Consider the following 16660-nt stretch of genomic DNA (forward strand, 5'->3'; position numbering starts at 1 on the left):
CGCGTGAGCTGCTTCGGCAGGGAGTGAGTGATCTGGTTGTGCCGAGGCAGGAGTGTCATAGCGCGTCACCGCTATTGTCACCTCGAAGCGCAGCAGAAGTCTGCGTATGGACTGCACATGCTGAGGTAGGAGTCGAGGTACCCATCGACACCTCGAGGCATTGCAGTGGAGTGTTAGAGTGAGCACCCGAAAAAGGGTCACATGGAGCGAATGGTCTTTGGAGAAGCTGCTTCGGCGGCAGGGTAGTAGTGGGTTGTACCCACAGACCTACAGTTGTGCACATGTGGTGCATGGGGAGTGTCCCTGCTTCGGCAGGGTAGCGTGTGGTCTGCTTCGGCAGTGGTGTGATTGATCTGCTCGTGCTGAGGCAGGAGTGTCGTAGCGTAATATCTGTAGGCCCAGGCAGTTACCGCTATCGACACCTCGAAGCGCAGCAGAAGTCTGAGTATGGACTGCACATGCTGAGGTAGGAGTCGAGGTACCTTCTCGACACCTCGAGGCATGGCAGTGGAGTGTTAGAGTGAGCACCCGAAAAGGGTCACATGGAGCGAATGGTCTTTGGAGAAGCTGCTTCGGCGGCAGGGTAGCAGTGGGTTGTACCCACACACCTACAGTTGTGCACATGTGGTGCATGGGGAGTGTCCCTGCTTCGGCAGGGTAGCGTGTGGTCTGCTTCGGCAGTGGTGTGATTGATCTGCTCGTGCTGAGGCAGGAGTGTCGTAGCGTAATATCTGTAGGCCCAGGCAGTTACCGCTATTGACACCTCGAGGCATGGCAGCGGAGCGTCCGGGAGAGCATCCAAGTAAGACTCAAATGGAGTGAATGGTGTGCGAGCACCCAAGTCAGTCTCGCGTGGGACGAGTGCCTGTGTGAGCGATAATGAGCGAGTACGCTTAGTACTGCCGTCCCCCCCAGAAGTAGTACTGCGAGGTAGTTCCTGGGGGAAACGATGGTGGAGCCCAAGGGAGTTTAGTCGGTATTACCGGTATGGTCGAGTCCGACACTCCAGTACACTTCCGTGTGGTAGTTTGGCAACTACAATGCACGTGTACTGGGTTAGTGTGTAAATGCATTCTCCCTTGTAAAAAAAAAAAAAAAAAAAAGACCAGAGTAGACAAGGGTAGACTGACGTTGAACTACTTGTGGATCCAAATATCCTGTTGCACCGGAGTGGTGCACACCCTGGTCGCTGCGTACACCAGTCAGCTCGCGATTCCCGCCAGTTTGATTAGGGCGGACGGCTGAGAACGCTCCGCAGTTGACAGTAGAATGTCCAGAAGGATGGAAAGGTTCTGTGGTACCCTCGGCTCTCTCTCCAACAATCGCTAGGTCGTTGACTTCGTTAACCCAGTTCCTGGGAATCAATATTCGAGCAACGCCTCACAATAACCCCTTTGTCGTCAACCGGGTTTGTTACTGACAAACGCACCTCGCAACCAGGGCTGCGGATAGAGTCGAAACGAGTGTCAAAAAATCTCCCAAGTAAGCTGTCAAAAAGTATCCATCGCTTCAAGAGAGGTTTTGTGTAATTTGAGCGTAGCCGAGAGAGTACACGTATAAATCGACTCATACAACTTATAGCTCATATCGAACAAATTTCAATTTTCTGGTGTAATTTTAAATATATCGACGGATTCAACATAAGTGAACGATATGAATGAATGTAATATTCGATACGCTAATTTATACAATACAGTAAATTGACGAAACCTTTGTAATTATTTTTTTTAAATACAATGAGAAATTAATGTAACAAAATAGTAGCGTGTACATTGAACACTGAGAGGAAATTTGCAAGTTTCAAGCAAAAATATCTTGAAAATTGGATTCGATCGAGTCCGCAGCTCCCAGCTCGCAACAAGCCTTTGTTAGAACCCAAACACAATATGACAAGAATCCACCCCCATGAAACGGCTGTCATCCACGAACAACTCGCCTGAAGCCAAAAACATGGTGCTGCAACATGGTGCTGGATGTAAACATTGCCGGTTAAGCAATAAACACACGAAGTCAGAACAGTCGGATGCGTAAACGGCGCACGCGGCATGTGTTGCACTGTTAAATTATATTCAACGAGATGTATTTATTGCATTGTTGCGTGATTTTCGACGTGATTAATTAGCGCTTTGATGTTGCATGAAGAAGAAGAAGCAGAAAGATGATATTTAAAAAATTTCGCGCGGGAAAACATACGAGGATATTTTTGAAACTCTTCTCTGAAATTCTAGAGGTAATATAATTAAAACGGTAATCAGTACGGGGTTGGACTTTTCTTATACCTACTGTGTATTAAGTATGATATCACAGAATAAAAATTGAAATTGAAATACTGTGTTATTTATGCAGTAGAAAACAAGTCTAACCTCGTACTGCTCACCGTTTTTAATTAAATTGCTTCTTGATATTAAAGAAGAGTTTCAAAAATTTCTTTGTATGTTTTCCCGTGCGAATATTTTTGATTATCATCTTTCTGCTTCTTCTTCTTCTTCATGCAACATCAAAGCGCCAATCACCAATGCTCCCGCAACGGTATAAACGGAGCTTCAAATATGAAAGGCAACACTAGCGCCACCCAATCGGTTGACGGCTTCAAGAACTACATCTCATTTCAGGGGGGTGATAATTTCACGAAACTTCCTGGCTTGTGCTTCTTCAAACGCTCGTTCTTCCTCCAGCTTCATCAGCTGTAACTTCAGTCGTGACTGTGATGACGCCTTAAGCGCTATTCTCATTGCGCCGTGCCGGGCCGGGGCCGGGTCCCGGTCGGGTTATGTTTCCAATTGGTTGCATGTATTTTCAATGCAATCGTTCACATCGAACCGGCGTGCCGTGCCCGGGGCGGCACCGGGGTTGTCATAAAAATTTCTTTCCGACGATATTTTGTGTCCCCGGTTGCAGCCCCGTGGGCAGCATATTTTTGTCTGTGATTGTATGCGTGAGCAACCTGTGATCAACGAAAGCTTCTGGCATTAATTTGACAGTTTGTTTTTGTTTTCATTATGTAAGCAATCTGCATAAAATAAAATTATTTTTGCATTGACCACTCATTTTTTCACGGTAGTCGGGGCAAACCGATTTTTATATATTTTTGGCTTGAAAATATAAATATCATAGTGAGGACGCCAATTTAAATCGTAAATGATGGCGGTGTTTGCAGTGCCCAATTGATACCCCATCCATCGGCCATGGTTGATGAGGGCGAGGATGGGAGTAAATTGTTAAGTTCGATAATTGATTCCTCCGAAAGTGTATATCCAGAGAAATTGCTAGGGAAATTCCCGGACCAAATCCTGAAGGAGTACTTCCTTAAGAAATTTTACGCACGATTTCGTAAAGGAATTTCCAGATTCCGCGATTCCTCCAGCATTCCTTCAGCAACCCTCCGAGTCTTCCACGAATGCCTACTGCAATTTCTCCTAGAATTTCTTCCTGCAATTTCTCCAACAATTCCACCGAAAACACTTCGAATGGTATTTCCGCGAATGTCTCCGGGAATTTCACCTGGTATTCCTCCTGGAATCTCTCTAGGAATTCTAACAGAAAGTCTTTCAGGAGTTCCCTCAGGATTTCTTCCAGAAACTTGTCTCCAAAAATTCTTCTTTTATCGAGATTTTTCCAGTAATTACTTTGAGAATTCCTGCAGTAATTCCTCCGTAAAATCATCCAGGATTTCTGCAGATACTCATCCAAAACTCTAGAACTGCATACTCTCGAGAAATTCCTCCGGAAATTTCTCGAATACTTCTTCAGGAAATTTCTCCAAAACTTCTTCCAGTAATTACTACAAGATTTCCTCCAGAAATTCCTCAGAGAATTCCTTCTGAGATATCTCAGGAAATTCTTTCCGGAAACCTTCCGGAAAAAACCCTTCTTCGGAATTTCCTCCACAATCTCAAGGAATTCCTCTGGAAATTCCTCCAGAATTTTTTCTAGAAATTCTTCAGGCAATCCATCAAAAATACCTCCGGAAATTCTTCTAGGAATTACTACGAAAATTACTCCAGGAGTTTCTCTAGCAATTTTCTGGAAACTTCTCCAGCAATACCTCTGAGAACTGCTCCAGAAATTTCTCTGGAAATTTCTCCATCGATTTCCATGATTTCGGGATTTTCTCCTGGAGTTCCTCCTTCTTTCAGGAATTCCCTCCGCGAAATCCTTCGGGAATTCCTCCAGGCGTCCTTGAATTCATCCGAGAAATTTTTCGGAATTTTTTTTTTTGGAATTCCTGAGGAGATTACTTCCGGAATTCCTCCAGAATTTTTTCCGGGAATTTCTTCAGGAATTGTTCCAGCGAAATCCTTCGGAAATTCCTCCGGTAGACTTTTTGGAAATTCTTCTAAGAAATCCTTTGGGAATTTCTCAGGAATTCGTCCGCGAATTCCTTTGAGAATTCCTTCAGTAATTCATTCGGGAATTCCTCCGGCTTCCTTCCGAAAAATCCTTCGGAAATACTTCCAAGAATTCTTTTAGAAATTCCTACTGGAATTCCTTCGGAAATTCTACCTCCAGTTACTCTTTCGGAAAACCTCCTGAAATTCCTTCGAGAATTCCTCTGGGAATTTGTTCGGGAATTCCTCCGGGTATTCTTTTGGGAATTCCTCCGAGTATTCTTTTGGGAATTCCTCTAGGTATTTCTCCTTGAGTTACTTCGGGAATTTCTTCAGGAATTCCTTCGCGAATTACTCAGAGAATTCCTCCTGGAGTTCATGTGAAAATCCTTCCAATTCCTTCCGGAATTCCTTAGGAGATTTCTTCCATAATTCCTCCAGAAATTTCTCCGGGAATTCCTCCAGGCGATCCTTCAGGAATTTCTCCTAGAACTCGTTCGGGAATTACTCCAAGAATTCTTTTGAGAATTCCTCCGGGAGTTCTTTCTCCAGGAATACCCCAAGGTAATCCTCCGGAAATTCCTCTAGAAATTCTTCCAGCAATTCATCAAGAAATTCCTCCGGAAATTCTGCTAGGAGTTCCTAGAGCAATTCCTCTAGAAACTTCTTCAGCAATTCCTCTGGGAACTGCTCCAGGAATTTCTCTGGAAATTTCTCCAAGAAGTCCTCTAGAAATTTCTCCAGGGTTCTTCTGCAAATTTCTTCAAGAAATTCTCCGGGATTCCATCAGAAATATCTCCCAGAACTCCTTCTTGATCCCTTCTGGAAACTCTTTGGAATTTTCTGTCGAAAACTGGAATTTTTTCCACAGCCCCTTGGGAATTCCTCCCGGAGTTCTTCCAGGAAGTCGTAAAGAATTGGAGATGGAGCTGACGTTCGGGCAGAGTTGGCTTCGTCGGTGGCAGGAATTATGACTACCTTTGGGACACTGAAAAGTTGCTTTTGCTGTTCGGCTGGACCTGGCTTGGAGGTTTGGATCCGTTCCTCGATATCACTGACTTTAGCACTGACGGATCCTTTTCGCTGACCTGAAGTTGAATGTTGTCGTTGGGTTTCCTTGGCAATTTGGCATTTATGGCAAACCCAACTGTGGTCTACCTCAACCCTATTACGTACTGAATTCCATTCTGAATTCGTGCTGAATCCTATTCTGTATTTGTGCTGAATCCTGTGCAGGATTCATGCTGAGATCTGTTCAGAATTCGTGCTGAAGCCTGTTCAGAATTCGTTTTAAGACCTGTTAAGAATTCATGCTGAATCCTGTTCTGGATTCGTGCTGGATCCTGTGCAGGATTGCCGCTGAGACCTGTTCACAGTTCGCGCTGAATCCTGTTCAAAATTCGTACTGAATCCTGTTCTGGATTCGTGCTGAATTCTGTGCAGAATTTCCTGTTCAGAATTCGGGCTAAGACCTGTTAAGAATTTGTCCTGAATCCTGTTCAGGATTTGTGCTGAATCGTGTTCAGAATTCGTGCTGAATCCTGTTCAGAATTCGTGCTGAATCCTGTTCTGGATTCGTGCTGAGACCTGTTCAGAATTCGTGCTGAGACCTGTTCAAAATTCGTGCTGAATCCTGTTCTGGATTCGTGCTGAATCCTGTTCAGAATTCGTGCTGAATCCCGTTCTGGATTCGTGCTGAGACCTGTTTAGAACTCGTGCTGAATCCTGTGCAGGCTTCCTGCTAAGACCTGTTCAGGATTCGTGCTGAGTCCTGTTCAGAATTCGTGCTGAATCCGGTTCTGGATTCGTGCTGAATCCTGTGCAGGATTCCCGCTGAGACCTGTTCAAAATTCGTGCTGAATCCTGTTCAGAATTCGTGCTGAATTCTGTGCAGAATTCCCGCAAAGACCAGTTCAGAATTCATGCTGAACCCTATTTTGGATTCGTGAGATCTGTTCAGAATTCGTGCATAGACCTGTTGAGAATTCGTGCTGAACTCTGTTCAGAATTCGTGCTGAATCCTGTTCAGAATTCGGGCTAAGACCTGTTAAGAATTTGTGCTAAATCCTGATCAGAATTCGTGCTGAATCCTGTTTAGAATTCGTGCTGAATCCTGTTCAGAATTCGTGCTGAATCCTGTTCAGAATTCGTGCTGAATCCTGTGAATTCGTGCTGAGACCTGTTCAGAATTTGTGCTGAATCCTGTTCAGGATTTGTACTGAATCCTGTTCAGAATTCGTGCTGAATCCTGTTCAGAATTCGTGCTGAAACCTGTTCAGAATTCGTGCTGAATCCTGTTCTGGATTCGTGCTGAGACCTGTTCAGAATTCGTGCTGAATCCTGTTCTGGATTCGTGCTGAATCCTGTGCAGGATTCCCGCTGAGACCTGTTCAGAATTCGTGCTAAATCCTGTTTTAGATTCGTGCTGAATTCTGTGCAGGATTCCCGCTGAGACCTGTTCAGAATTCGTGCTGAACCCTATTTTGGATTCGTGCTGAGACCACCCAAGTAACCGTAAGCATTAAAATAAGCAGTACGTGCGACTATAACGCTATCACAGGGCTAACAAACTTTCTACTGGCTCTATAATAGCCCTATATAGCCGAAAAGGCGAAATATAGTGCGAATGGTTACCTGGGCAGTTCAGAACTCATGCTGAATCCTGTTCAGAATTCAATGCATTGCTGCTGAGACCTGTTCTGGATTCGTGCTGAATACTGTTCAGAATTCGTGCGGAATACTATTCTGGATTCGTGCAGAATCCTGTTCAAGATCCGTACGGAATTCTGTTCAAACTTTGTGCTGAAACCTTTTCTGAATTCGTGCTAAATTCTGTGCAGAATTCGTTCTGAATCCTGTTCAGGATTAATGTAAATTTTTGTGTCAAATTCGTGCTAAATTCTGGCTCAAATTCGTGGGCAATTCGGGTCAGAATTCGTTGTGAATCTTATTCAGAATTCGTGCTCAATCTTATTTAGAATCCTCACTGTATCCATTTTAGAAATAAATGACATTCTAAAGAAGCAATTGCATTTATTTGACAGTCTTAGAACCATTTCAAGTACTCACTGAAAAGTGCCAAAACCAGTCATTTTTGTTAATGATTCTATACCAAAGCCTGAAGAGCTTTTTGCACCTAATCCCATTCATCATTCATAATTCGTCCCAAAGAATCCTATTCCACCAATTTCTAAACTATTCATTAATCACACCAACCTCACTCCTTTTCGGCGTCCTTCGAAAGACTCCGAAATAGGTCCCGCAAGAATAAAGATAGGAAAATCAATTTTCCACAGTTTTTGACAGATCCCGTCACAATCACAATCGCTCACCGACTTCTGCCTCAGCGTGCCCAAACATTCGCATTCAAATATAATATCGACGCTGAATGTCGCCCCCCGAAACGACGACGGACGGACGACCGGAAAATGATAAATTGTTAATGTTATTACAAACTTCTTCGAATGTAGCACCACCCACCCCATCTTCTCGAATCCCTCAATCTAAAACAAACAAAAGGTCAGTTTCACCCTCATTTCCCTCTTCACCCATCCGCCCATATCGTCATAAGTCACATTACGTATTCATCAAAAATCGTTCCCTCCAGTCGGGTGGACGTCGTCGTTCGGGTTGGGTAACGACCGGTAAAATGGTTTTCTGATTTCCCTCCAGAGCTATTTGGGCAGATAGAAAACAACGGATCGCCACGAGAAGGTTGCGGAATTTTAAATGTCATTCCGCATGCGAAACTGTCTCAAAACCGGAAGCCTTTTGTTTTGTCCCGTGTTTTGCAAAGATGCATGGTGGAAAAAAACGTCCGGCATCCGGACGTTAATAAATGATGCCCCAGAACGGCAGTGATTCTCGATTGCGTTGGGATTTTCGCTCATTTTACAGCAAATATTCTCTGAATATCTTTAAGACATGTTTAAATATCTTGATCATGGAATACCATTACCATTAATTGATGAAAAACAAATTCGTGATGTAGAAAACACTACTTGACGAGTAGTTCAAACTACCAAGAAAAAAAACGTTTATTCCAGCCCTCATTTTCAAGCTCGAGAACCACTGCCCAACAACCAAAATACACCACCGGATATGTACGACTTACCGATGATTGCACTGCTGACAGGCGAAGCACTCGAGATGGTACACATTGTTTCGGGCTCGCATCACCATCTCAAAGGCCGGTATCACCTTGTTGCACGCGGCGCAGAATCCCGTGTTGCCAAATAACCTGGAATTTTTCAAACTTCAATTAACTCATCAATTTGCCTGAACAACTACCCCTCGGCAACCTCCAACCACTCGCTTACCTCAAATAGTCCCGCTTGCACAGCATCAGATTCCCTTTGGTGTACAGCGTGGAACCAACCTCGCCCAGCCGGCAGTCGCAGCATCCGCACTTCAAGCAATCCTCGTGCCACAGCAAATCCAGCGCCCTCAGCAGGAACCGATCCTGAATGTGTTTCCCGCAGCCGGCGCACAGCTGCTGATTGTGGCCATTTCCGATCCCATTTTGGGCACCACCGCCACCGATTCCGGGCCCGTTTTGCTGCTGGCCATTTACGCTGGCAACACTGCCTCCGCTCAGTCCGGAGGCACCGCCGGCACCCGACGGCGGTTCCGGCTTGGTGACGTCCATCGTCATCATCTGCTGGAGAGGAGAGAGAGAAAAGAAAGACACTTGTAAAAATTGGAAACTTTGTTTTTACATCGGCGATAAAACAAACCGTACGCGATAAGAACAGCGAACGTGAAGGAAATTGCAGCAAAGTGAAGACCCCATAATAAATTGCATCGTTCTGATGAATTCACAATTTAGAAGGAAAAAATTGATTTCAAGAACGGTTACGCAGCGTCTAACGTCTAACGACTAAACAATAGACTAGGAACAAACACATTATTTTTCCCCTGATAAAGACACCATTCGCGTGTCGAAACGTCGGACAAATATACATCTTGTTTCAATCCTTCAAGGCTGCGTTGCCGTTCTTAAAATCGAAATAAAAATATACAGTCGATTGTTCAATTTTTTTGTTTTTAATTCACGAACAAATATAAAACCGAACAAAATTTAATATTCATTAAAATCCATTAGTAACATTTTATTTTATTTAAAACATTAATTGTCTTTAGACAATCTTACATGTTCTAAATTTTTGTAAACAAATTGTTAATAAAAAATTTCAACAATATTATACAACGTTAAAATTTTCAGTTTAGTAAAAGAAAAACTTTTCTCATCCGGTAATGGAGCGCAGCGATAAGTGTGCGACGGACGAACATCCAGCGCCCAAAATGGGCAGCAACGGCTTTTTAATTAACTGCCTGTGCTGCTGTTCCGTCGAGAAGCGCATTTACAATTGCGGAAAATTTATCGGTTTTCCGAAAGGGGAAAACTTTTTCGCAGCGCAAATCACTCCTTATAGCTCGTTGTTTTTTTTTTTCTTGTTTTGATTATTTTTTCCCGTCTGTTTTAATGGTCAATATTGAAAAGAAGAACAACAGCAAATAAGAAACATGGAGGACAATAAATCTAGTAGCCCGGTGGTTGTGATGTGCGGAATGAACCGGCTTCCGTGTGGTCTGGGCACGTGGAAAACATAAAAATCGTGGAGTTTTCCGCGCCGAGTTTTCCGACAACAACGGAAAGCCCTTTCGCTGTTATTCCGTTGTGTTGATTGCCGTTTTTGTTTTGTGCATGAGAAGAAACGTTGTTGAAGTAACGAAAAAAAAGAAGTGATAAAAATTCGAATGAATTTCCCGTGGAATTTCGAATGAATTTTCCGTGGAATTTCTAATAAATTCCGCGAGGAATTTCGAAAGAAGTTCCAGTGGAATTTCGAATGAATTTCCCGTGGAAATTCGAATGAATTTCCTGTGGAAATTCGAATGAATTTCCTGTGGAAATTCGAATGAATTTCCCGTATAAATTCGAGTGAATTTCCCGTGGAAATTCGAATGAATTTTATGTGGAAATTCAAATGAATTTCCCGTGGAAATTTAAATGAATTTCCCGTGGAAATTTAAATGAATAAATTTCCCCTGGAAATTCTAATGAATTTCCCGTAGAAGTTAGAATGTATTTTGCCGTGGAAATTCGAATGAATTTCCCGTGGAAATTCAAATAAAAATTCGAATGAATTTCCCCCCCTGGAAATTCGAATGAATTTCCCCTGGAAATTCTATTGAATTTCCCCTGGAAATTCTAATGAACTTCCCCTGGAAACTCGAATGAATTTCCCCGGAATTTCAAATGAATTTCCTCGGAAATTCAAATGAATTCCCTCCGAAATTCAAATGAATTCCCTAGGAAATTCAAATGAATTCCCTCGGAAATTCGAATGAATTTCCCCTGGAAATTCAAATGAATTCCCTCGGAAATTCGAATGAATTTCCCCTGGAAATTCCAATTAATTTCCCCTGGAAATTCGAATGAATTTCCCTGAAATTCGAATGAATTTCCCTGAAATTGAATGAATTTCCTGGAAATTCGAATGAATTTTCCCCCTGGAAATTCGAATGAATTTTCCCCCTGGAAATACGAATGAACTTCCTGAAACCTGAATGAATTTCCCTGAAACCTGAATGAATTTCCCTGAAATTCGAATGAATTTCCCTGAAATTCGAATGAATTTCCTGGAAATTGAATGAATTTCCCTGGAAATTCGAATGAATTTCCCTGAAATTCGAATGAATTTCCTGAAATTGAATGAATTTCCCCTGGAAATTCGAATGAATTTCCTGGAAATTCGAATGAATTTCCTGGAAATTGAATGAATTTCCTGGAAATTGAATGAATTTCCCTGGAAATTGAATGAATTTCCTCTGAAATTCGAATGAATTTCCTGAAATTCGAATGAATTTCCTGAAATTCGAATGAATTTCCCTGAAATTCGAATGAATTTCCTGAAATTGAATGAATTTCCTGAAATTGAATGAATTTCCCTGAAATTCGAATGAATTTCCCTGAAATTGAATGAATTTCCTGGAAATTCGAATGAATTTCCTGGAAATTGAATGAATTTCCTGAATTGAAATGAATTTCCTGAAATTGGAATGAATTTCCCTGGAAATTGAATGAATTTCCCTGAAATTGAATGAATTTCCTGAAATTGAATGAATTTCGTGGAAATTGAATGAATTTCCCGTGAAATTCGAATGAATTTCCGTGGAAATTCGAATGAATTTCCGTGAAATTCGAATGAATTTCCTGGAAATTCGAATGAATTTCCTGAAATTCGAATGAATTTCCTGAAATTGAATGAATTTCTGGAAATTGAATGAATTTCCCTGAAATTGAATGAATTTCCTGGAAATTGAATGAATTTCCTGAAATTGAATGAATTTCCTGGAAATTCAAATGAATTTCCCTGGAAATTCAAATGAATTTCCTGAAATTCAAATGAATTTCCTAGAAATTCAAATGAATTTCCTCGAAATTCAAATGAATTTCCCTGAAATTCAAATGAATTTCCTCGAAATTCAATGAATTTCCTGAAATTCGAATGAATTTCCCTGAAATTGAATGAATTTCCTGAAATTGAATGAATTTCCTGGAAATTCGAATGAATTTCCCTGGAAATTCGAATGAATTTCCTGAAATTGAATGAATTTCCCTGAAATTCGAATGAATTTCCTGGAAATTGAATGAATTTCCCTGAAATTCGAATGAATTTCCCTGAAATTGAATGAATTTCCCTGGAAATTCGAATGAATTTCCCTGAAATTCGAATGAATTTCCTGGAAATTGAATGAATTTCCTGAAATTCGAATGAATTTCTGGAAATTGAATGAATTTCCCTGAAATTGAAATGAATTTCCTGGAAATTGAATGAATTTCCCTGAAATTGAAATGAATTTCCCTGAATTGGAATGAATTTCCTGAATTGAATGAATTTCCTGAATCGAATGAATTTCCTCTGGAAATTCGAATGAATTTCCCTGGAAATTGAATGAATTTCCTGGAAATTGAATGAATTTCCCTGGAAATTGAATGAATTTCCCTGAAATCGAATGAATTTCCTGGAAATTGAATGAATTTCCCTGAAATTGAAATGAATTTCTGGAAATTGAATGAATTTCCCTGAAATTGAATGAATTTCCCTGGAAATTGAATGAATTTCCCTGGAAATTGAATGAATTTCCTGGAAATTGAATGAATTTCCCTGGAAATTGAATGAATTTCCTGGAAATTGAATGAATTTCCTGAAATTGAATGAATTTCCTGGAAATTCGAATGAATTTCCCCTGGAAACCTGAATGAATTTCCCCTGGAAATACGAATGAACTTCCCCTGGAAACCTGAATGAATTTCCCCTGGAAACCCGAATGAATTTCCCCTGGAAATTCGAATGAACTTTCCCTGGAAATTCGAAAGAATTTCCCCTAGAAATTAGAATGAATTTCCCCTGGAAATTCGAATGAACTTTCCCTGGAAATTCTAATGAACTTTCCCTGGAAATTCGAATGAATTCCCTGAATTCGAATGAATTTCCTGGAAATTGAATGAATTTCCTGGAAATTCGAATGAATTTCCTGGAAATTGAATGAATTTCCTGGAAATTGAATGAATTTCCCCTGGAAATTGAATGAATTTCCTGGAAATTGAATGAATTTCCCTGTAAATTGAATGAATTTCCCTGTAAATTCGAATGAATTTCCTCTGGAAATTCGAATGAATTTCCCTGGAAATTCGAATGAATTTCCTGGAAATTCGAATGAATTTCTGGAAATTCGAATGAATTTCCCTGGAAATTCGAATGAATTTCCTGGAAATTGAAATGAATTTCCCTGGAAATTCAGAATGAATTTCCTGGAAATTCGAATGAATTTCCTGGAAATTCGAATGAATTTCCTGAATTCGAATGAATTTCCTGGAAATTCGAATGAATTTCCTGGAAATTCGAATGAATTTCCTGGAAATTCGAATGAATTTCCTGAAATTGGAATGGATTTCTGGAAATTCGAATGAATTTCCTGGAAATTGAAATGAATTTCCCTGAATTCGAATGAATTTCCTGAAATTGAATGAATTTCCCTGAATTCGAATGAATTTCCTGGAAATTGAATGAATTTCCTGAAATTGGAATGAATTTCCCTGAATTGGAATGAATTTCCTGGAAATTGAATGAATTTCCTGGAAATTGAATGAATTTCCTGGAAATTGAATGAATTACCCTGGAAATTCAGATGAATTTCCTGGAAATTCGAATGGATTTCCTGGAAATTCGAATGAATTTCCTGGAAATTGAATGAATTTCCCTGGAAATTGAATGAATTTCCTGGAAATTCGAATGAATTTCCCTGGAAATTCGAATGAATTTCCCTGGAAATTGAATGGATTTCCTGAAATTCGAATGAATTTCCCTGGAAATTGAATGAATTTCCTGGAAATTGAATGAATTTCCTGGAAATTGAATGAATTTCCTGGAAATTGAATGAATTTCCTGGAAATTGAATGAATTTCCCTGGAAATTGAATGAATTTCCTGGAAATTCGAATGAATTTCCCTGGACATTTGAATGAATTTCCCTGGAAATTCAGATGAATTTCCTGGAAATTCGAATGAATTTCCGTGGAAATTGAATGAATTTCCGTGGAAATTCGAATGAATTTCTCGTGGAAATTCGAATGAATTTCCTGGAAATTCGAATGAATTTCCTGGAAATTCGAATGAATTTCCCTGGAAATTCGAATGAATTTCCTGGAAATTGAATGAATTTCCTGGAAATTCGAATGAATTTCCCTGGAAATTCGAATGAATTTCCCTGGACATTTGAATGAATTTCCCTGGAAATTCGAATGAATTTCCTGGAAATTCGAATGAATTTCCTGAAATTCGAATGAATTTCCTGGAAATTTGAATGAATATCCCTGGAAATTCGAATGAATTTCCTGGAAATTCGAATCAATTTCCCGTGGAAATTCGAATCAATTTCCCGTGGAAATTCGAATCAATTTCCCGTGGAAATTCGAATCAATTTCCCGTGGAAATTCGAATCAATTTCCCGTGGAAATTCAAATTAATTTCCCGTGGACATTCAAATCAATTTCCCGTGGAAATTCAAATCAATTTTCCGTGGAAATTCGAATGAATTTCCGTGGAAATTCGACTGAGTTTCCCGTGGAAATTCCGATGAATTTCCTGAAAAAATTCCGGTGAACTTCCCGTATAAATTCCGAAGAATTTTCAGTGGAAATTCCGATGAATTTTCCTTGGAAATTTCTAAGAATTTTCAGTAGAAATTCTGATGAATTTCCCGTGGAAATTCCGATGAATTTCCCGTGGAAATTCCGATGAATTTCCCGTGGAAATTCCGATGAATTTCCCGTGGAAATTCCGATGAATTTCCCGTGGAAATTCCGATGAATTTCCCGTGGAAATTCCGATGAATTTCCCGTGGAAATTCCGATGAATTTCCCGTGGAAATTCCGATGAATTTCCCGTGGAAATTCGAATGAATTTCCCATGGAAATTCGAATGAATTTCCCATGGAAATTCGAATGAATTTTCCCTGGAAATTCGAATGAATTTCCCCTGGAAATTCGAATGAATTTCCCCTGGAAATTCGAATGAATTTCCCTGAAATTCGAATGAATTTCCCTGGAAATTCGAATGAATTTCCTGGAAATTCGAATGAATTTCCTGAATTCGAATGAATTTCCTGAAATTCGAATGAATTTCCTGGAAATTGAATGAATTTCCTGGAAATTGGAATGAATTTCCTGGAAATTGAATGAATTTCCCTGAAATTGAATGAATTTCCTGGAAATTCGAATGAATTTCCTGGAAATTGGAATGAATTTCCCTGAATTCGAATGAATTTCCCTGGAAATTGAATGAATTTCCCTGAATTCGAACGAATTTCCGTGGAAATTGAATGAATTTCCCGTGGAAATTGAATGAATTTCCGTGGAAATTGAATGAATTTCCGTGGAAATTGAATGAATTTCCGTGGAAATTCGAATGAATTTCCCGTGGAAATTCGAATGAATTTCCGTGGAAATTGAATGAATTTCCGTGGAAATTGAATGAATTTCCTGTGGAAATTCGAATGAATTTCCGTGGAAATTCGAATAAATTTCCGTGGAAATTTGAATGAATTTCCGTGGAAATTCGAATGAATTTCCGTGGAAATTGAATGAATTTCCGTGGAAATTCGAATGAATTTCCGTGGAAATTCGAATGAATTTCCGTGGAAATTCGAATGAATTTCCGTGGAAATTCGAATGAATTTTCCGTGGAAATTCGAATGAATTTCCGTGGAAATTCGAATGAATTTCCCGTGGAATTGAATGAATTTCCCGTGGAAATTCGAATGAATTTCCCGTGGAAACTCGAATGAATTTTCCGTGGAAATTCGAATGAATTTCTCATGCAAATTTTAATGAATTTCCCATGGAAATTCGAATGATTTTCCGGTGGAAAATCGAATGAATTTCCAGTGGAAAATCGAATGAATTTCCAGTGGAAATTTGAATGAATTTTCCATGGACATTCGAATGATTTTCCGGTGGAAAATCGAATGAATTTCCAGTGGAAAATTATATGAATTTCTTGTGGAAAATTGAATGAATTTTCCATCGAAATTCAAATTAATTTCCCGTGGAAATTCAAATGAGTTTCCCGTGGAAATTCGAATGAATTTCCCGTGGAAATTCAAATGAATTTCCCGTGGAAAGTCGAATGCATTTCCCGTGGAAATTCGAATGAATTTCCCGAAGAAGTTCGGATGAATTTCCCGTGGAAATTCGAATGATTTTCCCCTGGAAATTTGAATGAATTTGCCCTGGAAATTCGAATGAATTTTCCTTGGAAATTCGAATGAATTTAGAAACTTCCTTAAGAACTGAAAAAGGAAGAAGAGAAAAACGAAAGAAAGCATAAATGAAAAATTGCAATTGAGAGGAAAACAAGTAGTTTGAAAAGATTTATGATAATCGGCGAAAGAAGATGGAACAAAGTTACGATCAGCTGAGAAATGTTCTACCCGCAAATATTTGTAGTGTTCCATTAAGTGGCATTTGGCTACACGACGTTCGAAAACAAATGAGCTGATACTGTTTTTAGAAGCGTTTGAAAATAAAACAATTTTAGGATATCATCCGAAACATCTTTGGAACAAAGCTTCTCAATTCTCAATTCATTTCTTCAAATAAATAACTTTTAAAATTGATACTTATCACTACGCAGCAAAACCGGACGGAAAATTAAATGAATTGAAACTCAATCGTGACTTGTTCCACCATCTGTCACACCGGAGGTAATGATTGCCGAAAAGCGACAAACATATCTATACTATCACTGCTGACAAATTGCTCCA

At 39.9% G+C, this 16660-nt stretch overlaps 1 protein-coding gene across 3 annotated transcripts in view; it reads right to left on the reverse strand.

The window, feature by feature from the left end:
* Nucleotides 1-16660, reverse strand: part of LOC134206978 (LIM/homeobox protein Lhx2) — an 80527-nt gene that overhangs the window by 16165 nt on the left and 47702 nt on the right. The window contains exons 2-3 of one of the 3 annotated variants that reach the window (XM_062682720.1): nucleotides 8648-8985; nucleotides 8443-8583 (exon numbers count right to left, since the gene is read on the reverse strand). In XM_062682720.1, the coding sequence (XP_062538704.1) occupies nucleotides 8443-8583; nucleotides 8648-8985 (479 nt within the window). Of the gene's footprint in view, nucleotides 1-8442; nucleotides 8584-8647; nucleotides 8989-16660 lie in introns of all 3 variants that reach the window. The other 2 variants (XM_062682721.1, XM_062682719.1) reach the window with 2 other exon arrangements.

The sequence above is a fragment of the Armigeres subalbatus genome, chromosome 1 (genome assembly GCF_024139115.2).
Source record: "Armigeres subalbatus isolate Guangzhou_Male chromosome 1, GZ_Asu_2, whole genome shotgun sequence".
In the NCBI taxonomy this organism is placed as follows: Eukaryota; Metazoa; Arthropoda; class Insecta; order Diptera; family Culicidae; genus Armigeres; species Armigeres subalbatus.